Raw genomic sequence first — 27,831 nt, forward strand, 5'->3', positions numbered from 1 at the left:
TTTGGGTGGTCTATTTTATTTTATTTTGTATAGTATTACAAAATACTACAAGTTTTTCCTTAAACTACAAGTTTTTCCTTTTCAGGAAAGCAACTGTTTGTCTTCAGGGTTTTTCCTCAAATTCTCTTTTCGAATCTTGAAAATCACGAGGTAAAAAAATATCTAGAGTTGATTGGAAAGCCTTATTTGTTAATGTACCAACTAGTTATAATGACAAAACACTTCAATTGCTGTATCATTTCTCGGAAAAGTTTTGAGCATATATGAAACTTAAAAATTCTGAAATAAATCTTAGTTAGATAAGAAAGCTGAATTCCTCACAGCGCTTATTTTGTATCTTCTACCTAATAGCTTTTACAACTTTCAAAAAGTAGGAATGGTGCCAAGTTTCTACAAAAGCCCAAGAAAGCAGTTTTCTCCATCCACGTAGCCCAACCCTTTGTTCAGGTGAGCACGCCAGCTGGTCCAAGTTTAAAGCTTTCATATCTCTCAATGTACAAGTATTAACCAAAAGGCTACTTAACACGACTGTGTCCAGTGTCTATAATACACATTGCAGTCTAAACATTTTCTAAAGTGCCTATAAATATGTTTATACAAGTGAGCAATATAGTATCAGGATTACAGAGAAATTCTTTTATATATAGAACAGGCCTAGAATTTAAGTTGAAACTACACATTTTTATATCCTTATCAGTTGTTTTTGGAATGCAAGCGTAAAGAAACAATTCTGGTTCAATCGTACATGATTTTCTAGAGAATTTAATATTAACAGTACTAGGACAAAAGAAATTCTTGCTTGTGCTTGTTTAGAAAAGGTTATTTTGAGATCCAGGAGCATCTGATATTTAGAATCCAATGGAACATCTCCAGTTCTACAAAATAGATCATAGTAAGTGAAGCTTAGTGAGTTTTTCATTATAAAGAGCTTGTGCAAATATTTAAAGTGTTATCAATCATTATTAAATCCAAAAATTCCATTAAAATTGTGGCTAATCTGAATGGCAGTTCGCAAGTTTAAAAAACAGGAACCTAGGCAAAAGTCATAGATATTATTGATAATGGGCCCAACCCTGACACAGCCAGCTTCAGAAACGTGGTCCTGTGACCTGGTGGTGGTCTCCGATTACTCTAATGGATAGGAATGCGCCTATCCATTAGGGCCCGGAGTAGAGAACTGATAGGAATGATGTAGAGAAAAAAGACCCTCCGTATGCCTACCAGGGGATTCAGTGAGCTCACCCACGGGGATGGGTGTACGCAGGGCCACAGTGCCACTGTCATCAACCTAGATAGGTGATGGCTGACTGCATGGCTTCTGGCTCCCAAGCTCCCCTTCGGCTGGCCACTCAATCACAAGAGGCACCGAGAGCCTCAGGCAGAGCTCATCACATGTCTGTCCCTAGCCCCCTGGCCTGGGCAGGCCAGGAAGATGGGGAAGCCCCTTTCTGCACTCCCGCCCGACCCGCCCTCTTCTGTGCCCTGCTGTTCCTGGAGTTCCTCTCCCCACCTTATTGGTTTGACTTGCTGAGTCCTTACATTTCAATAAGTGAAAACTTCATGCTGCATTTTCATCTAGTGTAGAAAGTTTTACCCAACATTGTTCTCAAAGGAATATGTATACTCTGCTTTCTAAACCCTGTGGATGTTTTGGGCACCTAAACCTAACAAAGTGTCCAGCCAATCACTCAAACTGCACATACACCTAGAAGAGCAGCTTCGGCCTAGAGTGATTTGTGAAGGAAGCCTATGGAGGCTTCAGGGAAGAACACAACAGGCCTCTTCTCATTTCTTAAAATACAAACTAAGGAGCGACGTGCCAGAATGATGACAGAGCACAAGATGATGCCACAGGAGCACACTCACGGACAGTTAAAATACACGAAATAGTTCTCTATCTCCAACTTTGATAGTTCTAGTTTCATTAGGCCATATTTAAATTTCCTGGATTCTTAACTCTGCCTCACGAAGAGTAGATCTGGAGAACTGGCAGATAACCGACTCGCACAAGAACACCTGGTGTAAATGGAGATCAGGAGTAGAATTCTGAAGAGAGCAAAATAAGAATTATTCACTTATCTGCTTGTGTGAGGAAAGAGACCATGTACAACAGACTACGAGTATTACTGTAGTAAAGCAAATGAATATTACACAAAATATATTCTCCTGACTTAGCAGCGAACTATTTCGACTGCATTTGCATGTGCATAAAAAACCCATGCATTATACTGAATTCTAACCCATTTCTCGCCTAAACCATTCTAATGCTTCATACAACCAAATGAAGCAGAATTAACCAAACCTATTAGATTCATTCCTAATCCCTAAAGGACTGCTCTTAGCATTTCCATGCTAACTACAACTATTATTGTTTTTCCCTTAAGATGTCAGATGTGGCCGCCTCCTAAATATAATACTTATATAATACATAACTTCCTAAAAGTTTTCCCCAGATTTGAAGAACAATTAAGAAAAGCAGGGAAATGTTGGGGAACCCACCCAAATGCTACAACGCATTCCCCAGCTATAAGCCAGGTACATCTCTCCTTCTCCTGGGTTCCCAGAGTATTCTGGGCACTGTGACCTGCATATGGTATCTCCCATGTTGGACAGTGGGTCCCGCTTCATGGGGAGTCAGGTCTTATTCATTCTATATCCCCAGAGCACTCTGCAGAGTGTAGGTGCTCAGCTAAAGCCAGACTGAGCATGAAATTGAAGATGTCGCCTCCTCTTAAATGAAGGTCTGGCTCCACCCCAGGGCATGGAAGGTTGCGCAGACACTGGTCACTACGAGGAGCCGAGCTGGCCTCCGGTACCCTCCTAGAAGTAACCCAGGCAACACTGGCCGAGCCCCATGCAGATGGTGGGGAGCAGGTAAAAGGGACAGAATGGCATCTACCAGTGCACACTTTGTTCCCCTCACGTAAGCTGATTCCCATATGGGGCCAGCAGGGCAGTAAGGGTGCCTGTCAGTACTCCAAAAGTAACGCCAAGAGTTGTTCTGTGAAGAACTGACTATTTAGAAAATGCAGTCTCCTTCACTCTGGGCAGCTCCTCAACCTGATGCATGACACTCTGTGATCATCGCTTCATCACTTGCAAAGTTCCCTGTGAAATTAAGGCTGGGTCACAATTAATGACACCAGATGCTACATAGAAAGTAAGTCAAGATACAAAAGAAAACCGTTTATAAGAAAAAAAATCTTAGTTATAAGACTAATTCAAGGGTGAAGCTAATCAGCAGACCACTGAACTGCTATGGTTATCAGAGACAGGTAGAAAATACCAACTGCACTGGAAAAAGGATCCATCAGATGAAAGTACAAGAAAGCTCAGTGTGGATCAGAGGATGTGTCTTCCTGCCCGGAAGCTCACACGGTGGTTTCTATTGTTTCGATCACCTCCAGATCAGACTGCGATGGGGAGAGAAGGGTGCAGTCGTCCGGTTCCCAGCTGCTCTCTGGACTGTAATCTTCCTCTGAACTCAGTTCTGCTCCTTCTTCTGTGTCCTCATCACAGGATTCCACGTAGTGAGCCCCAATTGCATTGATCCCAGAGTCCTCAGAACTTGAGGGAGAAGAGCAGTGATCTATTTTTGGTGTATTACTCTCTTTTGAAATTAAGGCATCGTGTGCAGAGACCTCCTCAGGGCTCATTTTGTGAGAATGCGGTGCCGGCTGCTTCTGCACATAACACATCTTCCCATTGATACATTTAACCTGATAGTTGTCAATAAAGAGGTCTGAGATCACACAGTACCTTGGTGAATCAGGTGGGAGGGGAGGCTGGAAGACAGATGCAAATTTCAGAAAGTGTTCGGTGAGTGAGACTGAGATCTGAATGGTATTTGTGGGTTCCTGAGGCTTCGCAGGAATCTCCGTGCTCGGAAGCTGTTCCACGGGGGTCATAGGCTGATACACGTATTTGCCTGTGGGGAACACAACAAAGGTGTTCGAGATCTGAGAGCATTACACAAACTACAGTAACGCAGCCATAATGGTTGCTTTCTGAGGCCTTAGAATGTTGTTAAAAATATTTCAATGACATTTCGAAAGAAACTAGTCACAGAATCATTCCACATTGTTATAATCAATTAAAAACAGCATGGTACATAATTTCATGGTATTTTCATCTAAGAATCTCAATACACTTTACAAATCTTAATTTATATTTGAGTCTAATGCCTCTGAAGTAGGTGGTTGGATACTATAATCCTTATTTTATAGACAACTTTAAATGATTTACCCCCTCATTCTAGATAAAGAACATCCATGATATAGTATAGTAAAAATACAAGTTGTAAAATAGTATATGATAAATTATAATTTCATTATTTTTAATAATTATATGATAATATACACATTCAGGAACTGGAGGAATACATGCCAATTTATTATCAGGATTACAGAAAACTTTGAATTTTTAAGCTTCTGTGTTTTAATCACAATACGTATACACACGTATTTAATAGGTAATGGCCTATAGCAGCGGTCCCTAACCTTTCCGGCACCTGGGACCGCTGCTCCTATGAGAATCTAATGCCTGATGATCTGAGGTGGAGCTGAGGCGGTGATGCTAGAGTTGGAGGTGGCTGCAAATACAGATGATGCCTCCCTCCTTCGCTTGCTGCTCACCTCCTGCTGTGTGGCCCAGTACCAGACTGGTACTGGTCCGTGGCCTGGGGGTTGGGGACCCCTGGCCGACAGGATTGAGCTGGCCACCCTCAATGGCTGGAGTAAGATGTAGGGTGTGAAATGATCTCTTTCGAGACCAAAGCTCATCAGTGGCCCAAGTAGGAGATGTTCTTCCTGACACCAACTCCACTGGCACCAAGCAACATGAGCCAAGCAGAAGCAAAGGCACAGGCAAGTGCAGGGGTGACCTGCTACCCATTTCTAGGAAACCAAGCAGCTTATCTACAAACCTTCCCCTCTGCTCTGAACCCTTGGGTTTCTCACATAGTTTACATGGAAGTGAACCCTAAATGAATCTGTTCCTGGTATGTCTTTTTCCTTCTCTTTGACTTCACTTAACGTTTAGCAAAGCCTCCCAAGTACCAAGTGCTAAGGAAACAGATACAGAGATGAGAATTACCTAGTCTGTGAGTCTAAAATGATTTCAAAATAGAAATATGAAAGGAAAACAAATCCTGAAAAACCCAGAGACAGTAGCACCAGCTTGGGTTTTTCCTAATGTAGTTATTTATCCATCAGTCTGTACTGTATCTTCTGCCTGTATTTATGACAGTTTTTAAACCTCAGCACTACTGGCATTTTGGACCAGACAATTCTTTGCTGTAGGGGCCTTCCTATGCACTATAGGATGTTTAGCGGCATCCTTGACCTCTACCCACTAGATGCCAGTAGCGGCTCCTCCCCAGGCGTGACAATCAAAAATGTCTCCAGACATTGTCACATACCTCCTGTGGGGCAAAATCACCCTGGTTGAGAACCAATGACTTATGACATCCTCAGGAGCATCTCTTTGCAGGCAAATCACTCACTGGGCATGGCACCTGCTCCTGTTTATTTCTTGGTCAGACTGAAAATTCTAGAATAGGAATCATATTTGTAATAAAAACTACCTTAGATTGTTTAAGTAAATTAATTAAGTAGAACAGCAATTTCAAATCACAAATACTGCAACATCAGTAATCTATTAGACATCAAGTGTGCCTATATTTTTCACTTGTTTTTGTCTTCTGTACAAAAAAAGCAGGCTTAGATGCCATAATTTCTTTGTAATTAAATTACCTTAAAAATATGTTCAACTCCATTCTGGAGTAACACACAGAAAAGGTACATTTAAAACTGTGAGGACTCTGGGTTGCCAGGTCTGCTTCCAAGCCTAAGCATGTGTCATGTAAACCCTATGAAAATACAAGGGTGAAGAACCTGTCCTATCTGCCTGGGAAATGATGTTTAAAATATACCAGGCATCTTCATTTGTTACCTATAAAAAATGGGTACTACGCCTTGTCAGGCAGAGTTCTAATCAGGTAAAAGCTAACAGTTTAGCACAGTAGGACCTCTATTTCCAAGCATTACACACGGGCTCATCAACTGAAGGGAAAGAAGACAGACCCTCCAATCCACCAGCCCCAGGATTAGAGAAAGACATGTCCAGGCAGTGGACAGAGAAGGGACTTAGAGAACTTGGAGAACTACTCCATTCTGTCCACGGAGTGGTGAACAAAACATCTGGAACGGAGGTTTGGTCTTTTCTGTTCTTGACTGGTGGACTGGTGGTTATTGAGTTCAGGAGACTGTGGATGGCAGGCACTGGAGAACTGCTTATTGCAGAATGCTAATTACATTTATTCCAGCCAAAGTGATCCCTGGTTTAGTGACCTGCTTGTCACAGCCATAGAAGGTTCCCGGCAATTGATCTTCAGATCCAGAGGGTTCTGGCTTTAGTCCAAAGACAGAGAGACTCTTAAAGTTTGACTCTGGGACTCTTCAAACCAACTGCACCTACTCTCACTTAACCCCTTGCCCCACCTCCTCTTCCCTTCCTCTCCTTTGTGTTTCCTCATAATTGATTTCTGTGCTTTTTCGCTTCTCGGTTCTTCTCTTTCTCTAATCCTTTCTCCTCAAAAGCACCATTTTATTTCCTTGAAGTGTAGTGAAAGAAAGAGAAATGCAGCTGGGAGAGGAAAATGAATATTGTATTCCAGATTCCATAAGTTAACTTTCTATAAGTTAACCTACTAAATGTGCTTACTCAGAGCAAGAGACACAGCCCCGATACCTGGTGGTGTGGGACACAGATGCAAAGAGGAAAGCAGAGAAGAAAAATAGTAAAGATGGCCCGATGAGAAACAAGGTTTAGCAAACATTTTTCAAATATTATATACTATATTATTTGATTTGTTTATAAACACATAAATAATAAACTCCTCGAGCATTTAGTTTTGTAAAGATTCAGAGGGGGTAGTGCCTTGCTCCAATCTCTAATCACCTCTGTCCTCTGTGCATTGTGCTGTGAATCGATGTTCACAGTGATAGCCCTGAACCACCACAAGATCCTGAGTCATCAGAGAAATTCAATTATGTCCACTCTACTGCACTTACTAAGAGAATAAAATGAACTAACCTACTTCTGCAATAGCAAGGATTAAAACAAAGGGATTTTTGGACACAGCCAGGAAATTAAATAACTGCTATACTCTATTCTCTAAACGATCTTCTTAATTAAGGATTTACAACGTTACAAAAATAAATGCATGAGAACTTTTAAAACTTAAATCTCTAAAAGGAAAATATACTCAGAGTCTGGGCTTGGAGAAGAGCAAACTAGAGGTACAGTAAAAGAAGGATCCGGATACAATATTATCTGGCAATTCCACTTCTGGGTCTATGCCCCAAAGAACTGAAAAGCAGAGTCTCAAAGAGACAGTTGTATACCATGTTCATAGCAGCATTATTCACAAGAGCTGAAAGATGGAAGCAACCCAAGTGTCCATAATGAATGGATAAACAAGATGTGATGTGTACATACAATAGAATATTAGTCAGCCTTAAAGCATAAGGAAATCCATACTACAACATCAATGAACTCTGAGGACATTATTCTAAGTGAAATAAGCCAGTCATAAAAAATAAAAATAAAAAAAAATTCTGTGATTCCACTTATATGAGACAGCCAGAGTAGTCAAATTCTTAGACAGAAAGAATGGTGTTTGCCAGAGACTGGGGGAGAAGAGGGGATGGGAAGTAGCTGTTTAATGGGTATAGAGTTTCAGTTTTGCAGGATGAAAGGATTTCTGGGTGGTAGTGATGGGTGGTGGTGATGGTTGCACAACAATATGACTATATTAATACCACTAAACTGTACACTGAAAATGGTTATGATGGTAAATTTTATGTTATGTACATTTTACCATGATTTTTAAAATTAAAAAATTAATTAGTATAATTCACTATATTAATAGACTGAAAGGAAAACTTCATACAATTTTGAATATGTAAAGAATTCTTATAACTCCAAACAAGCCAGTTTTAAAGGGGTGTGGTTATACAAGGGCAATATGAGGAAGCCTTGTACTGACAGAAATGTTCTGTAACTTGACTGTATCGTTGTCAGTATCTTATGATATACAACTATAGTTGTCATGGGGGAAAAATAGGTAAAGGATATATGGGATCTCTATTTTTCTTTAATGCACTTTTGGTGGGAATGTAAAAACTGGTAGTCACTACTGGAAACAGTATGGAGTTTCCTCAAAAAATTAAAAATAGAACAACCATATGATCCAGCAATTCCACATCTGGATATTTATCCAAAGAAAATGAAAACATTAATTCAAAAAGATCTATGCACCCCACATTCACTGCAGCATTATTTACAATAGCCAAGATATGAAAACAACCTAAGTGTAACATCAATGGATAAGTGGATAAAGAAAATGTCATATATATACACAAAAGAATATTATTCAGCCATAAAAAAAAGAATGAAATACTGCCATTTGCGACAACATGGGTGGACCTTGAGGGCATTATGCTATGTGAAATAAGTCAGACAGAGAAAGACAGATACTATATGATTTCACCTATATGTGGAATTTATAAGAGCCAAGCTCATAGATATAAAGAACAGATTGGTGGTTGCCAGAGGTGGGGGGCGGGGTGGTGGGGTGGGGGTAGACAGAATGGGTGAAGGAAGTCAAAAGGTACAAACTTCCAGTTATAAAATAAATAAGTTGTGGGATGTAAAGTATGGCATGGCAACTATAGTTAATATTGTGTTGCATTTGAAAGTTGCTAAGAGAGTAAATCTTAAAAGTTCTCATTGCAAGGAAAAAATATCTGTAACTATATATGGAGGCAGATGTTAACTAGACTTATGGTAATCGTTTTGCAATATACAAATATCAAAGCATTATGTTGTACAACTAAACTAATATAATGTTGTATGTCAATTATACCTCAATAAAAAAACAGCATGTGGATCTATAATTTTTCAAAATAAAATATATAATTTAAAACAATGAGAAAAAATATAGAAGTAATATACCCTTTTCAGTGCATTTTATCAGGAGGTACATGCTTTTGGTACATCTCATTACAGATGATAAGTTTGAACACTTGTTTAATGTGGTATTTGTCTAAGTTTCTCCACTGTAAAGTTAGTATTTTTCTCTTTGAAATTATGAAGTATCTTGTGAAGAGATACTTTGAAACTATGCAAATATCCTATTTCTCATCATACGGTTCACCTGCTAATTTTAGCATGCATAGGTGGACTTGGTCTACAAAAATCATTACTCTGGTGTTTGCCAGTGATTTCCTATTTCTATCATTCCTTCTATATTTATTAATTAGAAATCTATGTCAGCAAGAGCAGCTTCTTCTTCCTCTATTTATTCAATTATTTATTTATATAACATTGACTCATAGAAATTTATTCTATTATATGGACTGTAACCTGTTACTATCATTATTTGTTTTATTCAGATTGTCCCAGATTTAGCTTTTAAGAGGTCCTTCAAGTTAGCACACATGTCCTTTCAACATGCCCCCATCCTGTTTTGAAGACTTCCTTATTTCCTGGCACCATGTTACTGGCTTATCTTGTACTTCCTCTTGCCCCAGTCCAGGAATCTGCCATTTCTCCAAGGATCCCTAGTTCCTTTTCTTAAGAACTCCTACACAATCTTAAGCTTGTTTTCAAAATATTCCTGTAAAGTAGAATCTTAGTTTGCTAATAACACATTCAATCGCTCACAAAACTCATTCATAGGAAAATGAAGACTAAATCTCATCACAGTACTTAACATCCATTTTTAAAATAATATGACATTTAAAATAAACTTCATGAGCCCATTAATTTATCTGGAATCTTTTACAAAGGAACTGAAATCACTTTCTTAGTAATGACACTGATTATACAATACTAAGATCATAAAAATCAATTGTGTTCAGTTAGTGAAAAATAAATTTCATATATCTTGTTTCTTTTCAGGAAACGTGGTTCAACACTTACAGCTATTTCTCAACTAAAGACCAATCAAAACCACTAAATAAGTAACTCCCATTATCCCTTTAAAGTCTTGGTTCATGATCTTTCTGATTGTTCTTCCCCTTTGGAGTTTCACAAGGACTTATGACACACTAAAAAAGATTTACTTTCTCATTCTAGTTCTTTGGTTAAAAGAAAAAGAAGAGTTAATTACTTCCTCAAGCTCATTTATTAAGACAGGAGTCAGTTCTAGGACCCAGGCCTTGTGACATCTTGTGTTCTTCAGGAGGATATTCATTACTTCATTAAGAAGGTTTGGATAATGCTCTTAATTTACACTGACATTCTCTGCCATTAACTTCAACTAAAACTCTAAGTTGTATCATAGTGTAAATACACAGCAGATACATTTCATTGAAGGCATTTTTTTGGTTGTAGAACACAAAGGGAAGAGAAAATATATAGAGAGAGAGAGAGAAAAAAAATAATTCAGATGCCCGGTTAAGTTACTAATATGCACCTTGTTGAATTTTTCTATTTTTTTTCTTAGGATCAGTTGTCATTTTGATTCTCTAAAAAGATCCTTTGGGGGGAAATAGCTTTTTGCTTTTACAGAGAGTTTTATGACTGTTAAATGTGTGTCCCCTTGACACATGTAGTACACTGCTCTCAGGGAATGCAAAGTAATTTTAAAATTAGCCTAAGCAAAATATAATTAGAAAGGTAAATCTACTGGAAAAAAAATGAATGGCCTAAGGGAAATTGCATCCACAGTTCAGTTCTTTGATTTTATACAGTGAATCACAATTATGTTTATTTTATTCCCAAGGGCACTCATTATATTAAGAGTAATGTTAAATACTCTTATTCATCTATTTCTGCAATGTCCATTATTTACTAAGTTGAGTAGCATATCACAAATTAAAAGCAAAAGAACATACATTAATTATAATCAATATTTTTTGTGGCCGTTCCCTCCACTCTGGCCCACTGGCAGTCAATATACCAATATTTTTGTACTTTGATCTATGAGAACATTAAAGTTCATATATTGCCCAATATGTTGAAGTCCCCAATCAGAAATTTATGCAAGATCCTAGTTTCTTCATTTTTCAAATTGTATAACCTTCTTTAGTGCAGTGGAGCATATTAATATAAAGCAAAGCTCCGGTGAGACAGAAAACCAGCAGCCTGGTTTATTTATTCATTTACCAAATATTTATTGACTATCTACAATGTTTATACTAGTAAATCAGATGCTGCGAGGAAATAAAAAGTAGTACAATATGTAGTCATGCTTCAAGGAACTATCAGATTGGGAGTAGAAGATAAAAATAAAAATAAGAGTTGAGTAAAACTGTAAGAATATATACAAGGGTATTCTCCAAGAAGTGAAACACGATTTCAGGCTTCATTGGAGGATTCTACATGACTATTAAAAGATATGGACCTGTGGAGTAGCCATCAGAACCACTCCAGATCAGTTTCAGAGCAGGAATGTGTCAGTTGGGCATTCTGGGTTCAAAGAGTTGACCATGAGAGAAATGGAAGATAAAGTTTGTGAGGAAGATGGCAGCTGGATGGGGCTTAGAATGAAAGGCCAATGTATTCATGTTTTGGTAACAATGGTGAATCACTGGAGATTACTGAGGAGGTAAGTAAGAAGGATTTTAGAGACTTCGGTCTGGTAAAGATACGAAGATGGACTGGAAAGAGAAGAAATGGGGGTTAAGAGAAGGCTAGTTATGGATTTTTGAGCATCTTGTTCTGATCTAAAGTCACATGGCTGGGTAGAGAAAGATATACAGGGGTCACTCCTTGGATCTTGGGGTTTAAGGACAATGAGTGGGGAGTCAAATGCACCTGGATTTGAATCCCAGCTATGCTTATTAGCTGTTTCACTTTTATCCAATTGTTAATATTCCTATCTTTTCTGTTTCCTCAGGTGTTAAAGTGTTTAGTGGTATCTACCTTTTAAAGCATTAACTTTTAAAGCGAACCACAAAGAAAAATAGGCAAGAAATGACAGGAAGAAAAAGCAAAACCGATGATTAGAAATTACATGTGGAATGTGTGATTTGGACGGAGGTGGAGGAGGGGAAGGGGTGTCAAGAATGACAATCCCTGAGAAAGTGATGATATGTGATACATGTTGTCCTAGAACTGAGTGGGCGTTAATCAGGCAAAGGGGAAGAGCCAGAGAAGCTGGAAAATGTTAAGCAAGAAGGAGAATGGTAAGGGACGAGGTAGTGGGGGCCAGACCTTGCAGGGCCCCAGAGGCCACGTTAAGGATTGGGAATTTTCTCTTATGCAGTAGAAAGACATTGCACAGTTTTAAGGGGAGGGTGACACGACTAGCTTTGCTCTTCTACTCACTTCCATTTCTGTCTGTTCCTCTCACAGTTCGAGCACAGATAAACCTAATCTGAAACACTAAACAGTCTCCAACAACCAGGCTATCACCCCTCCCCCACTTTCACGCTCAGATGTGGACTTAAGTTGAATCAATGAGAGAGGGAATGGAAGAGGTGGAAGAAAGTACTATGGAGCAAACTGTCCTGAGCAGGAACCCTTCACTGACGGACTTCTACAATCCACACTGCTCTGAGCACTTTCTGACAACCTGAAGTATGAACAGCTGGTACAGTGAGACCTGCCTTAAAAATAACATTTCTAAAAGTACCATAAACCAACAATAGAGAAAGTACTCACCACACTTGCCAGTTTATAGCAGACAATCTGAAGAGAGATGTAACGAAGGCTCTATACTTTTAAAACCATGTTTAGTCCTACCTGAAACCAAGTCAGCTGGTTTAAGAGAACGATACATGCAACAACTCTTGTGTATTTTAACAACTAGGCGGAAAAGAAGTGTAAAATGCATCCCTCTTACAATCCAGTCTGGGTCACACAAACATCCATAAACACAAGAGGAAAGACAAGTAGTATGCTGTGGCGTGTACATTATACATGGTGTAGGAGCTCAGAGTAAAGGAGGGCTGGAAGGGCTTACAAAAGGCTCTGAGGAAAATATGACATGTAAACTGAAGAAGAGCTAGGACTCAGGCAAAAGAAAGTGAAGCGGCATGCCTTGGGCTAAAATCCAGAGATAGAAGTATGGGATGTCTAAGGGGTGGTGGAGTGACCAGCCTGACTGAAACAGGGAGACTGGATACAGTTTGAGCCACTCAGATGAACAAACTGGCACAATGACACACATGGAACTTGGAGACACAGACAATTCCAGTTGAGAAAGAACCCATTCTATGACCAGAGTTAAGAAACATTCTGAGAAGTCTGGCTAAAATAGACAAAAGTTAAAAAAAAAAAAAAAAAAAAGGCAGAGAATGAGAACTCTGTCAAGCCTGCAGTTCCTTTTAAGTGGCCAAATAAGGGTTTCACGGAGCGAATATATCTACCTCTTTCCACTCAATCTGGAAAGTCCTACTTATTCACCAAGAGCTTTTCTGCAGAGCTGGTTTTAATATAGTAATTGGTTAGAAAAGGGAAAGCTGAGGGAGTCCTCGCTTAAGGATGGGTCATTGGGAGTAAGATGAAGCATGAAAACCATATGTTCAGAAAGAAAAAGATGCTTGCTGACAGAGCACAGAGACTCAACCAGTATATACTAAGTGTCTGCACTCTGCAGACACAGGAAAACACCGAGAAAAGCTTGATGGAGGGAAAGAGGCATAAATGGGAAAATGGCTGATTATGGATCATTACATGGTGAGAAAGCTGTATGAGTACCATCGGTTTTTAGCTGAAGATTGATGAGGATGATGATAATGTTCAAGATGATGATAATAATGATGATGATGATGATGATGATGATGTCATTACCTTTGATTTCTTTTAATAAGTCTTGACCTTATGGGCACTTTATAAGACCATCTCGGCCTCCTGCCTTTCTCTGCAAAAATCAACAGTGCATGGGCCGAGTTATCAGACTGAACAACAGATTTCTAAAACTGCAGTTAGAAAAAACTCTGAGAGCAGAGAAACTCCCAATGGGAGGCAGCACAAGTGGAAATTAGAACATGATGACTCTGGCATAGTTTTCTGCCATTCCACTAGCACACAGCCATATATTTCTACAGACCCCAAATAAGTATTAGCAGTCATTAATTCAATAGACAGACATTCCTGACAAAGCTAAGGGAAACAGTGTAAGATATCTGTTACATTTATTTATTGATCTGGGGATGAAAAGTTCAGAAATTCACAAGGAAAGGATGCTAACCAGCCAACCTGATCTAAAAAAAGTAAGATCTTGAAGCATCTAAAGAATCTGTGCTTAGCATAGGGGCTCAGTAGGGACTCAGTCATTGTTTACAGAATCTTTTTAAATGTATCTTTGTTAAAAGTTATTTTTGCAGGAAACCATGCCAGTACATTATTCAGGAACCTCATTTTCAAATTTATACAAACCAACATAGTATTCTGGAACTTTTTAATAAATTAGTCACAATAATAAAACACATTCTAAGTATCAATGAAATGCACTTTAAAACCAAATTATTGATATTTATATTTTCCAGTGTAAGAAAATATATTCCTCATGTTTTTTGTTTACTCGATTGTAATAATTACCTCTCATTTCTCTTAGACCTATGGTTAGGATAGCCAATTTCGAAATCAGTGCCATTGGAAAATCCAAAGAGTTAGGGATAAGAAGTAACAAATTTAGTATTGACAGCTAAATAGCGTCTCTACTTAATTATCCACTTAACTACGCCTGAACGGGGACAAGGAGGCTCAGATGATGGTACTCTGTCCTTCAATTACCTCTTTGTCACAATGATTGGTTTGCAAAATATATGGAAGGAGTCACTCCACAGTTGACACTAAACAGTAAAGAGGGGGTTAGAAAGGGTCCAGATTACAATGAGACTATAAATATGCTAGTTATCAATTTGATGCCTTTCGACTCCGAATTTTTCCTTCATTATGTGTTCTACCATAGCGAACAAACTTCCTTTAAGCATGCAATGCAGTGAGCCTGATGGTGTTTTCTCAGTAGAGAACACTGGAGGGACACTGCAGGAAAAGACGACTCTTCTGCTGTGTCTGGCACATGTGAGGAGTCAACGGATATGGAAATCTATTAGATCTCTGCCCCGACCAAGCACCTAGATTATGTGGTTCCTTGGAAACCCTGCAATCCTGGCCTGGCCTAGTGATATCTGTGGCCCTCTCCACCCAGAACCAACCTTCCCAAGGCCTTCTGCCTACATTATTCTCTCCTGCCCATCAAGCCTCTGCCCCCCTATACACCTACACCCTTAACTGCTAATTGCCCATGCCTTCCCTGCACTCCAGAGGGCTGCTTCCTGCTTGTCAAGCAACTGCAGACCAGTACAGCCTTAGCAAAGTAGCAAACTTCTCCACTAAGTGTGGGCTGAATACATTTTCTCCAACAAGGTCTGAACTCCAGCCTTGGAGAGGGGTCCTCCTTCCACCTTTATCCTTCCTGGGTATTCTTCCTCAACCCTAGGGAACCATATAGTGTTTCCTTATATCTTATAGTCACTTATTTCTTAGAGTGTAATAACGTTATATTAAACTTCCTCTCTGTGTAATCTACTGTACGGTTTCTATCTCTTGATTAGACTCACACTGATTTAATGACCAAGGTCAAGGTGTGGGATTTCCTGTAGGTGGTACTTTCCTGATTTGTCTACTGAGAAAATATAAGCATTACATTAAGAAATTAAGTCATTTATATATTTCGAATCTAGACTAATAGATCTAAATGTTATGTCTTAAAATACCAATAATTCTTTAGATGTTTAAAACTGGACAAACTGATAAACAATTAAGTTTAATATTATTAGTGGAGGATTTTAGAAAAATATGTTCTAAAACTTATTTTTAAAAGAACATTATGTTTGCTACCTGACTATTACTATGTCAATAATGTCAAAAGAAAAAACTAAGAAAAACAAAGAGAGCTTATTGAATACCCTTGAGTATTCTCCTCCAAAAGAATGATATAAAACTATTGAACTACAAGTCCTTTCCCTGAAAAAACAACCAGGAAAACAAATCAGAACCAGCCTTCATAAAAGACCAATATATGTTCATCTTAATTCCAGACTGAAAAAATTCAGCAGGTAGGTTAAGAGTAACATTCAGTAGCTTTATGAATGAAAGCAGAGCATCGTGGTGGGCAAAGCATAGCACAACTCTTTTCCCTAGGATACAATCGCTTAGGAAAAGAACAATGGAGAGGGACAAGAAGGAAGCACCTCTGCCTGTGAAGCACAGCATGTGGAACGAAAACGGTAGAACAGATCACTGCAGAAAAGAAATCCTGATTCTGGACAAAACTGGAGCAGCATGTAGGAACAGCATGTAAAATAAACCTAAGACATTCAGAACGGTGATGGGCACTGTGGGAGCTTTATACCTATTTGCCCACATTGCTAATTTATGGCTACCACAGCAGATCCCTGTATGGTTTTAGCCTGCTGGTTCATCAATGAGATTTGGTAATATGATAATGCAGATTTTAAAGGCCAACTGAGATTTCTATGGGTTTGATGAGTTTTTTAATTATCATTTGAAAACATTAAGGAAAAAAGGTAACACAAGCACAAGTATGATCCCTGTAGAGAAACAAAGCCACAGGCCTTCAGGAGACAGGTTGTGATTAAAAAAACAAAAATTACTCCCACGGACACCAGCCCCACAGTAAAGATGAAGCATGTCCAGGTGCAGTAGTTCCTGTGTGCCTGGGCTAATCTAAGCAAATAAAAGCATCCTGGAAATTGTCTAACTGTGCAGATGGCTGGCTCAGAGAGATCCCCAGCTGTTCTTGAAAGAAGCATACCAATTGTGAAATTTTTTTTTAATGTTGCTAATAAAGAACCAAATAAGATTTCGGTGAATCCTCTGCAGATCATGAACCTAAAATGTCAGGTGAGATCTTCTCGGTGGTTTCAGACAAAGAGATTAATGATGCTTTTATTGTTTCTGTCTGGAATAGTAGCAGGCCACATTCTTTTCAAATCAAATATTTCCTAGAGTTCACTGATTAATGCTAATAATTCATAATATCTATAGTTTTCCCAGAAAACCTCAAAGGATTATAAAATGATGTGAAGACAGAAAGATTTTCCTTTATAGTAAACATTTTTATGAACCCATACAGGGAAAAAAAAAAAAAAGATATACTCATATATTTTACTGCCTGTGGAAACTAATTTCAAAACTACTCAAAACTATTTTACTGCTTGATGGATGTGATGGTTAATTTTGTCAACTTGAAGAGTGTTCTGGATGAGACTAACATTTAAATTGGTGAACTCTGGGTAAAGCAGATTGTCCTCCATAATGTTAATGGGCCTCATCCAATCAGTCGAAGGCTTAATAGAACAAAAAGAACCCGTCTGAACAGGAGGGAATTCTCCAATAGACTGTCTTTGGATTGCATCTACACCATTGACTCTCCTGGGTCTCTAGCCTGCCAGCCCACACTGCAGATTTTGGTTTGCCAGCCTGCATAATTGTGTGAGCTAATTCCTTATAATAAATCTCTTTCTATACATACATACATACATACATACATACAACCTATTAGTTCTGTTTCTCTGCAGAACCATAACTAATATAGTTGGACTCATTTCACTGGCAATGGTGATAAGATATTGCCATGGTAATATAATCATATATATAACTTCCACTAATTGGGAAAAATATTTCCAACTCTGTAGTCCACTGCCCTATTCCTTGACGAGACAACTCCAAAAAGAGATATTCTACCTCATCTTCAACTGTTCCTCAGGCCAGCTGGAAAGAAGCAGCACTGAGAAGTCCCCAACTTCCTTCTGTTAAGGGCAAACATGCATGTGTATTATATTTTTTAAATTTATTAGATTATATAGCTATATCTAGTCTGATGCCCCTATAACAAAATGATGGAATTCACATACATCAATGAGTTATTTTTTTTTAGATATTTCTGTCAGGTTTTCTAATAAATATCGCCAGCAGGACTTTTTCCCACCTGCTTTGGTTTCCGATACTTTAGCTTCTTAAATATTTTAAAATATTGATTTTTTTTCTGACATTATTCTTTATGCAATTTCATTCTGGTTGTGACCATGAATAAAGACAAACTGCATTCTGAGTCTTCTGTTCCAATTCAATGTTGCAAAATCAAACTAAAAATGTTAAAAGCCTCAGATATTGAGTTATTTCATTTATTTTCATTTCCTTTAGGTATTTTCAGTTTTAATACTGGGTTTCATATGATTCTGGTCCAAATTTCGCATCCCCTTTCTAGTTACTTGATGCCTATATATCCCAGGATCATCATTGGAAAATAGCTGTCATTCCTCTCTTAGATCATGGTCGAAAAAGAACAAATACAATACAGTGTGATGTGATAAATGTTGTTAACAGGATGACATACAGAATACAGAGGAAGAGCAGAGAAACAGGAGAGGAATAGACCACAGGAGTCAGTAAATACTTGTAAAAGGTGATGCTTGAGCTGTCTAGTGGCTAGAAACTTGGTGGGGCTGGAAAAGGTCACATCAAGCAGACAGTGTGATGTGTAAAAACACAGGAGTGCATAACAGCAAAAGTTTTCAGAAAATTAAAGCACTTTATTATGGCTGGAGTAAGTGTAAGAAGGAAGATTCCGAAGAAATGAGCAGAGGCCGCAAAAGGCTGTGTATGTCATGCTATATACACAGATTTTATCCAGAAGATAATGGGAAATCATTGAAGGATCTTAAGTGAAGAGGAAAAGGGTCAGAACATATTTTTGTTTTAAAAATACCACTCTGTCAATAGTATAAAAGAAAAATGAAAGGGTCAAGAAAACAGGAAACTACACTTAGGTTGTAGGAGAGAAATGAGTAAGAGCCTAAATAAAGGCAATAACAAAAGAGAAAGTTAGAAAGGGATAAGTTCTTAAGGCTTGATAATTTGATACGTAAAGTAAGGGAGAAGGAAGGGCCAAAGGTGATTTCCAGGTTTCTAGTTTGAACAAGATAACAACAAAAACCCAGACAAAATATGTGAAAGAATGGTTTTCAAGACACTGAACATTAGAGAACAAAGAAACAATTACCCCTGAAGACAGAAAACAAAATAGGCAAGCCTTACAAGTTCTCAAACTTACTGCCATGAAACAATTTCCTGGCCACAGTGAAGGGGAGGGTAGGAAAAGCCTCATAAAATACTCTCATAGCTACAAAAACAAAGCTGAAAGTCCAGGGAGACTAAGAAAACTAGAATACCATAGAGGAGAGGGTGCAGAGAGAAACACAGAGATCTACACAGTCTCCTTGAGTATTCAATAGCATACAGATGAATACATACATATGAGGACACTACTGAAGGCCAGGAAAACATTGAAAAAGATTACAGGGAATAGTGCCCGCCACTCACACAGAGCTGGTCTCCCCAGGTAGATGAGAAAAACTTATAATTTACTGGGCATTGAGGACAGGACTCAGGAAGATCTTATCTAGAGCAAGAGAAAAATTAGTCCTACAGTGAGCACTGTTCTTGAACTACCTAAAAAATCATAAAACAAAACCTGAAAGGATCAAACCATTTCCAATTAACTACATCCCAGATATAGGTCAAGAATGTTTACAGGAATACAAAAATGTCCAATAACCAATAAGATAAAATTTACGATGCTGGCAACCAATCAAAGGTTATCATATATATCAAATAAGGAGGAAAATACAACCTATAATGTGAAAAACATCAATCAATTGAAATCCATTCAGAACTAACACAGATATTGAAATCAGTAGAGACACTAAAACAATCATTATAACTGTACTCCATGTGTTCAACATATTAAGTAGGTGCTGGGACAACTGAATATCCACATACAAAGAAGTTAGACCCCTATCATACAACCTGTAAGAAAACTAACTCAAAATATATCATAGACCTAAATTTAAGAGGTAAAGATTTAACCATAGGATAAATCTTTGTGACCTTGAATTTGGCAATGTTTTGTTAGAGATGACACTAAAAGCACAGGCAACGAAAGAAAAAAAAATAAATTGAATTGCATCAAAATCAAAAACTTTTGTGCTTCAGGAAAGTGATGGTTGTACAACCCTGTGAATATAATAAAAAACACTGATTGTACATCTTAAAAAGGTAAATTTTATGGCATGTAAATTATATCTCAATTTTTTAAAAAGCAAAATTAAACAGAACACAGAAAAAACATTAGTTCCATCCATAACCTAGGGTGTCTCAAACAATCTGTCATAATAACCCTTTGGTTATTGTTTGTTTTTATTAATTTTCGATCTGTTGCAGACACTTTTGTAAAATCCAATAGAAATGAATCTCTAGAATGTAAAATGTAAAAAAGATACAAAATACAAGCCTACATTTAAAAAATTGGATTCACTTAATATGAAATTATTCAAAAAAAATAGTGATAAGAGAAAATACCTTTTATTGTTGCCAGAGTAAAACATGCAGAGGAACAAAGATAGGAATGACAACAGATTTCTTGTTTAAAACATGCAAGCAATAACCAATGGAACAATATTTTTTAGGTACTGTCGACCTAAAATTCTATACCCAGAGAAAATATCTTTCAAAAGTCAAGAATAAAGATATTTTCGGACATGTAAAAGTTGAAAGAATTCATTACTAGATCTGCATTTAAAAAAAAAAAAATTGAAGTCCTTCAGGAGGAAGGAAAATAATACCAGATGGAAATCTAGATCTTCACAAAGAATGAAGAAGACTAGAAATAGAAGCTATATGGATAAATATATTCTTTAAATTCTTATTTTTTGAAAACTTATTAAAAGATAAATGACTATATGAATAAAAACAATGTATTATGGAATTTGTAACATGTGTAAAAGTAATATGCATGACAACAACAGCATAAAGGCCAGAAAGGGAGAAATGGAAGTATACTATCGCAGGGTTCCTAAACTATGTATAATGTGATATATCACTCGAAGGTAGACTATGATACGTTTAATACTTTAAACCCTAAAGCAACCACTAAATTAACAAAGAATCATTGCTAATTAACCAACAAAAGAAATGAAATGGAATCAAAAATTTCTCAGTTAAAAGGAGACAAAAGAGAGAAAAAGGAACAAAGAACAGAGAATAAAAATAGCAAGATGACACTCTTAAACCTAAACATCAAATTGGATAAAAGAAAGACCCAATTCTATGTTGTCTAAAAATATGCATTTCAAATAGAAAGACATAGGTTAAAAGTAAAGGAATATAATTAACACTAATCAAAAAAAAATCTAGAGTGGCTATATTAATATTAGACAAAGTAAAAAATATTATCTGGGATTTTAAACAAGACCCTGATAACAGGGTCAATTAATTATAAGGACATAACAGTTTTAAACGTTTATGTTCTTAATAACAGAGTTTCAAAATATTTGAAGCAAAAACTGACAGGACTTCAAAGAGAGAGAGGCAAATCAACAAATATAATCAAGGATTTCCATAGCTCTCTATCAATAAGTGAGAGAACAAGCAGAAGGAAATCAATAAGGACAGAGTAGAAATAACTAAACTATCCACCAACATGACTTCATTGACCTTTCAGAACATTCCACCCAACAACAGCAGAATACACATTCTTCTCAGGTGTACATGAAACATTTACCAAGACAGACCATATTCTGGGCCATAAATCCAGCCTCAATAAATTTAAATTTAAAATAATTAAGGTCATATAAAACATGTTCTTTGACCATGATGGAAGTAAATTAGATCTGTATACTGGAAAGTAAAAGCACTGCTGAGAAAAATTAAGGAAGACCTAAATAAATGGAAAGATATAACTATTCGTGGATTAGAAAACTCAGTATTGATAAGATATCAATTCTTTCCAAATTGATGTATAAAACCAACACATTCCCAGTAAAAATTTCAGCAAATGACAAGTGATTCTAAAAGTCGTATGAAGATATGAAGAACCTACAATAGCCAAAACGACAAAGAACGCTAACAACTACCTGACTTCCAGACTTACCTTAAAGCTACAGTAATCAAGTCAGTGCTAATTACTAGCATGAAGGTAAACAAGAAGATAGACAAGATCGATGAAACAGAATTGAGAATCCAGAAACAGATTCATATACACATGGACAACTAATTTTTGACAAAGATGGAAGGGCAATTCAGCAAAGAAAGACTAATCTTCAACTAGAACAATTAGATATGCAAAAAAAAAAAATCCACACTTGACAGGCCAAACATCAACTCAAAATAGATCATAAATGTAAAACTATAAAATTTCTATATGAATACATAGGAGAAAATCTTTATGACACTGGGTTATGGACAGCTCTTAGATGACACACAAGCAGATCCAAAAAACCAACTAGATAAATTGGACTTCATCAAAATTAAAAAATTTTGCTCTTCAAAAATACTATTAGGAGAATGAAAAGACAAGCTACAGGTTGGGAGAAAATATTTGCAAATTATGTATCTGATAAAGGACTAGTCTCTAGAATACATAAAGAATGCTCAAAACTCAATATATAAGATAACAAATAAGCCAATCTAAAAATGGGCAAACAATTTGAATAGACACTTCATCAAAGATATATAGATAGCAAATACAAACATGAAAACATGCTCAACATCATCAGTCATTATGGAAATGCAAATTAAAAGCACAATGACATATCACTACATACCTATTAATTAGCTCAAATTAAAAAGACTAACCCATACAAAGTACCAGCAAGAATGTGAAGAAATTAGAACTCTCATACTCTGCTTGAGGAAACATAAAATGGCACAGTTTGACAGTTACTTTCGTTAAACACACAACTACAACACTAACCAGATATTCTAATTCTAGGTATTTACCTCAGAAAAATGAAAGCACATACCCATACAAAGTCTTGACATGAATGCTCATTACAATTGTATTTGTGCAACAGCCAAAAACTGGCAATAACACAAACATCCAACAACAGGCAAACAGATAAACTGTGGTAGATTCATACAAGGTAACACTACTCAATAATAAAAAGGAATGAACTACTAATACATACAAAACATGGACAAACCTCAAAATAATTATGCCGAGTAAAAGAAGCCAAGCCAAAAAAAAGGTACATACTATGTGATTCAAGTTACATAAAACTAGAGAACAGCTATCAGCAAGTTTTTCTGTGAGCCAGCAAGTTTGTCACAAATACTCGAACTGCCATTTTAACTCAAAAACAGCCATAAAGAACACACAAATGATGGGGTATTGCTGTGTTCTAGAAGAACTTTACAAAAATGACAACAGGCTAGATTTAGCCTACAGGCCATAGTTTGCCAACCCCTGCTCTAGAAAATTTAACTTGATCAATAGTGACAGAAAGCAGACTGGTGGTTGCAGCTGTAGGTGGAAAAGAAAAGGTGTGGGACACCGAAAGATGGAAAGTTAGATTGCAAAGGGACACAACAAGACTGAGTGATGAATATGTTCACTATCTTGATGGTGGTGATAGTTTCAGGGGTGCACACATGTCAAAACTTATTAAACTGTACTCTTTATGTACTGTTTACTGTACGTCATATATATTCATAAAGCTGTTACAAAAAGGACTATGAGAGGAGTGGGTTTTGGAAGGGGGCAGATGATGTGTACAGTCTTATACATGTTGAACTGAAGTGCACGCAAACATCTAACAGGCAGCTGGAACATGTATACAGAATGCAGGAGAGATATCTAAAGAGAATACGGAGTTTCAGGAGTTCATAAGGTATCTGAGACCACGAATATGATTGTTATCATCCTTGATAGTGTATGCTCAGAACAGCAATTCTCAATGGGAAGGGGAGAGGAGCAGGACTTATGTGGGAACATATCAAAACTGCAAGGGAGAAGTGTATGTAGTTTTAAAAACCATGTGAACATCAAAATATAAGTTTATACTTATCAACTTTTAAGACACTAATTTATAAAGTTTCCTCAAGTCTGCAGGGCGGCATGCACACAAGAATGCACACACACTATGCTGTGTACTTAACTTCCCTCTCATAATTTTTAATTGCCCCCATATGTCTTTAACTCCACCTTGTCTCAGGTGAACTTACATTCCGGGGAAGACACCAAAAGGATGTAATATACAACCCATCATTCCTTCCCAAGAGTACCTGAATTCAGGTTCCAGGGAAATAAAAACAGCCCAAATTCCTCCTCAATGCTCCCATCTACACAAAGTGGAGGCAGCCTCATGTATCCCTAAGTTCCTCAAGAGAGACATATAAGCTAAACTCTAAGATCTGATATGATACCTAAGACTAGTTACTCTCTCTTGCAGTACGATGTAATAAAAAGACAGCAGGAAAATAGCTATATAATCAATTAGATAAAAGCCTATGTTATACTTACTATTTTATATCATTACGGAGCTCAATTAGCAAACTTTTCCAATTCAAATAATATCACTGCTTTCTGGGTCAAGGGAATATTGCTCTTTGTCTAACATGATCCTCACTTTAAAATTTAAAAAAAAAAAAAACACCTTTAAAGAATTACTATATAAAGTTTTAATTTTTTGTTCTTACAAGGCAAAAACATAAGCAAAGGGGGAAAATGTTCAAGAATTATAAATCAAATAACATTTGAAATGTACCAGGAAAGACTGATATTAATGAATTCCACAGTGACTATTTATAACATACCCCCCCCATTTATTTTTAAATCAGGGTCTTTCTTTATACAATATCAGAAGTATTTAAGGCAGCATATACCTTTATAACAATGAATTAAAACACTTAATTTAAAAGAAAAGGCAAAGATGTTACTGAAGAAATGATCATCACTCTTGTGGTGGCATGTTCTATTATAATATGACTTTAGAAGAAGAAACGCAAACGAGCTATCATTGTTATATAGAAAGTGCCAAATAAATATTTATTCAATGACTACAAATTAAAAGAAGTGTGCTTTAACGGAAACACACTGGAAAGATCTGCACTATCTTAACTACAAAAATATTTCCTCTAATGTGTCCACCCAACAGCTACTCTAATGTCACTAAAAAACTTACTTGCCATAAAGAAGCACATGAGCAGATATTGATCAATGAGAAAGCTGCTTCAAAAAAAAAAGAAAAAAGGCTTTGGCACATTAGGTAACTCAAAGCAAAGAAAATATTGATTTTAAAACAATTTGCTATAAAATTGGAAATCTACCCTAAAATTTAAATTTTTGTTTTTAGATCACAACTTTTCAATTTTTTTTTCTCTTTTTTTCTTTTTCTTGGCTTTATTGATTTTTTAAATTATTTATTTAATTGAAGAAATGATTTAAATTTTCTAAAATTTAAAATTTATTTAGCGCATATTTATTTAGAGATCCCATGGGAAAGTTCTTGGCCTACTACAAGCTTACCCATCAAAACTTACTACAAAGGGTGCTAATAAATGAAAATAGAATACATGGAGGATTTCAGAAGTGGAAAACTATAAATCTAGGTGGTTTCCTTGAGGGCTCCATGGTACAATGAGATACATATTAAGTTCGGTCAGATGCTTACCTGAGTAAAAGATATAGCTGCAGGAATTATGCATTAAAAACATGTAGAGGATTTAAACACATTGGTGCAAATAAAAGTATTTTTAAACTCCAGCATCTTATTCCATTAAAGTTTAACACAATTAAAAAAAGGCAGTAGGGGAAACTTACCTAGACAAAAAGAGCCTGATAGTCATCATTATTTTCTAGTAGAGTTATTTAAGTTTTTGTTTTGTTTTCTATGAGTTTTTTGTTTTGTATTGTTTTTGTTTTGTTTTTACAAGTATGGATCTGTAATCTTCACTTATGCTGCTTCACTTATGAACAGATAAACTTCTGGTAATTTACTAAAAAGCTGCTCTTTTGGGGGATACCAGTGTCCAGCATTCCCTTTCCCTAATTTAAATTTGCCGCTTCAAATTGGCTTAAGTTTTTTTTTTTTAAAGGATTCAGACAGAAAGTGTTTTAGATATCATCTGATCTAATTCTCTTATTTTACAGATGAGGAAATCAAGGTCCAGAAAGGTAAAAAGTCAATATCCACTTTTCTTGACACTAACAGGAATCTCATGAAATCTATATTAGCTTCCTGTGACTGCCATAACAAATTACCACATTTCTGGTGACTTAAAATTACAGAAATGTATTCTCTCACAAGTCTGAAGACTAGAAGTCTGATATCAAGGTGTCAACAGGGCCATTCCTCTCCAGAGGCTCTAGGGAAGAATCCTCCCTTGCCTCTTCCAACTTGACCCATGGCTACATAACTCCAATCTCTGCCTCTATCTTCTCATGATCTTTTCTTCTATGTCTTCTCTTCTATAGCTCTTAGAAGAAACCTGTCATTGGATTTGGGGCCCACCTGGATAATCCAGGATGATCTTACCACCTTAACTGAATTACACCTTCAAAGACCCCTTTTCCAAACAATAAGGTCACAGTCACAGATTCCAGGGGTCAAGGTGTGGACACATCTTTGGGGCCCACCATTAAAGCTACTAGAGACTCTACAGAATAATTAATCAATCAGCAATGAGTAATATCAAATTCTTTCTCTAGAATGGAGAAGGAGTGAAGAGACAAAGGTGGCACTGGACAACAAAAGCAGGAAAGGAGTAAGTACCTAAGAGAACAAAAGAACGAAAGAAGAGGCTGCAGATTGAGAAGATAGCTTAAAAAGGCTTCTAATTTTGTCAAACATCAACTTTAAGATAACTGGCAACTGTGCAAAATATTTCATCATGCAAGTTGCATATACATCTGCTTTTTGTGACTCGTGAAATGTTTTTTAAGTATTTTAAACTCAAATTTCTTAGAAGAGAGTCCAGTTCCCAAAAGACTTATTAATTGGGATATCCCTGAAATCCTGCCAATAGAAAGTCTGGATGACTTCTCAAAAGCCCTGTAGTCCTACATTCTGTCAGCACTGGCAGGGAAGGAGATTTACAGCTTGGCTTCTGAGTCATTTCTACTCCAAAAAGATACGGAATCTGATATTTGGTGAAAGACATTAAAGCACTGATGTGAAAGATTAAAGCCTTGATGTAAAGCAACATGCTCAGGTAGAAGATAAATCAGCTTTTATTAACAATAAAACCGAAAGCTCAAGTGAACTCTACGTAAGTCTTCCTTCAGAAAAGTTTAGTTTCTGGTTTCCCTCTCTCTCTAAATTCTTCCTAGTCGCAAGACTTTGGCAGGTGTCACTGATGACTCCTGTATCATGTATATGGTAGTCCTGCGTGGTTCATTTTGTGATAATATTCCGACTGTATGGTAGCGGAGGCCAAGCTCACTTCCCTTCCCATAATAGGTAAAGGACTTTTCAGGGTCACAGCTGACGTGGCACAGACCACCAGCCCTGGTCGCTCACTCCCCTTATGGCCCGCCAACCAATCAAAATACACTTATATGTATAAAAGGGAAAGCTGTGATCGGGCTCAGTCTTTGGATGTGAATCCACTGAGCAGGTGCCAGCACCAATAAATGCTACTTCCTGCTTATTTCCGCGGTGTCCCATCTCTCTGTCCGAGTATCCTGCAACAACTGTAATAAGAAACTGGTTGAGTGAATTTATACCTAATTATTTTTCATTACACCCTGAACTTTGTATGTCTAGACTAATTAAAATATTTTTTTGTATATTACATATCACCAAACCAACTCTTACTATACGATAATCAATAATGATAATACTGAAAAAAAAAACCCTCAAGAATCTGCAAATTCACGGGGAAAAAACTCCTATGACATTATTTTGAACCTGAGTCATTGAACATGAATTAAATTTTTAACATTTTTATTTCAAAATGATAGTTGCCATTTGACATGCACACAAATCCTATGAACTGTGGCAAAAA

The 27,831-nt window shown here is 37.0% G+C and overlaps 1 protein-coding gene across 1 annotated transcript in view; it reads right to left on the bottom strand.

Annotated features, from left to right (window-relative positions):
• The window catches only part of CUNH3orf70 (chromosome unknown C3orf70 homolog), a 54,560-nt gene continuing 26,729 nt past the window's right edge, over positions 1 to 27,831 (bottom strand). Inside the window, exon 2 of the mRNA XM_039850630.1 lies at positions 1 to 3,928. Within this exon, the coding sequence (XP_039706564.1) occupies positions 3,372 to 3,928 (557 nt within the window). The 3' untranslated portion in view covers positions 1 to 3,371. The remainder of the gene's footprint in view (positions 3,929 to 27,831) is intronic.

This window comes from Pteropus medius, unplaced genomic scaffold, assembly GCF_902729225.1.
Source record: "Pteropus medius unplaced genomic scaffold, Ma_sr-lr_union100, whole genome shotgun sequence".
Classification (NCBI taxonomy): Eukaryota; Metazoa; Chordata; class Mammalia; order Chiroptera; family Pteropodidae; genus Pteropus; species Pteropus medius.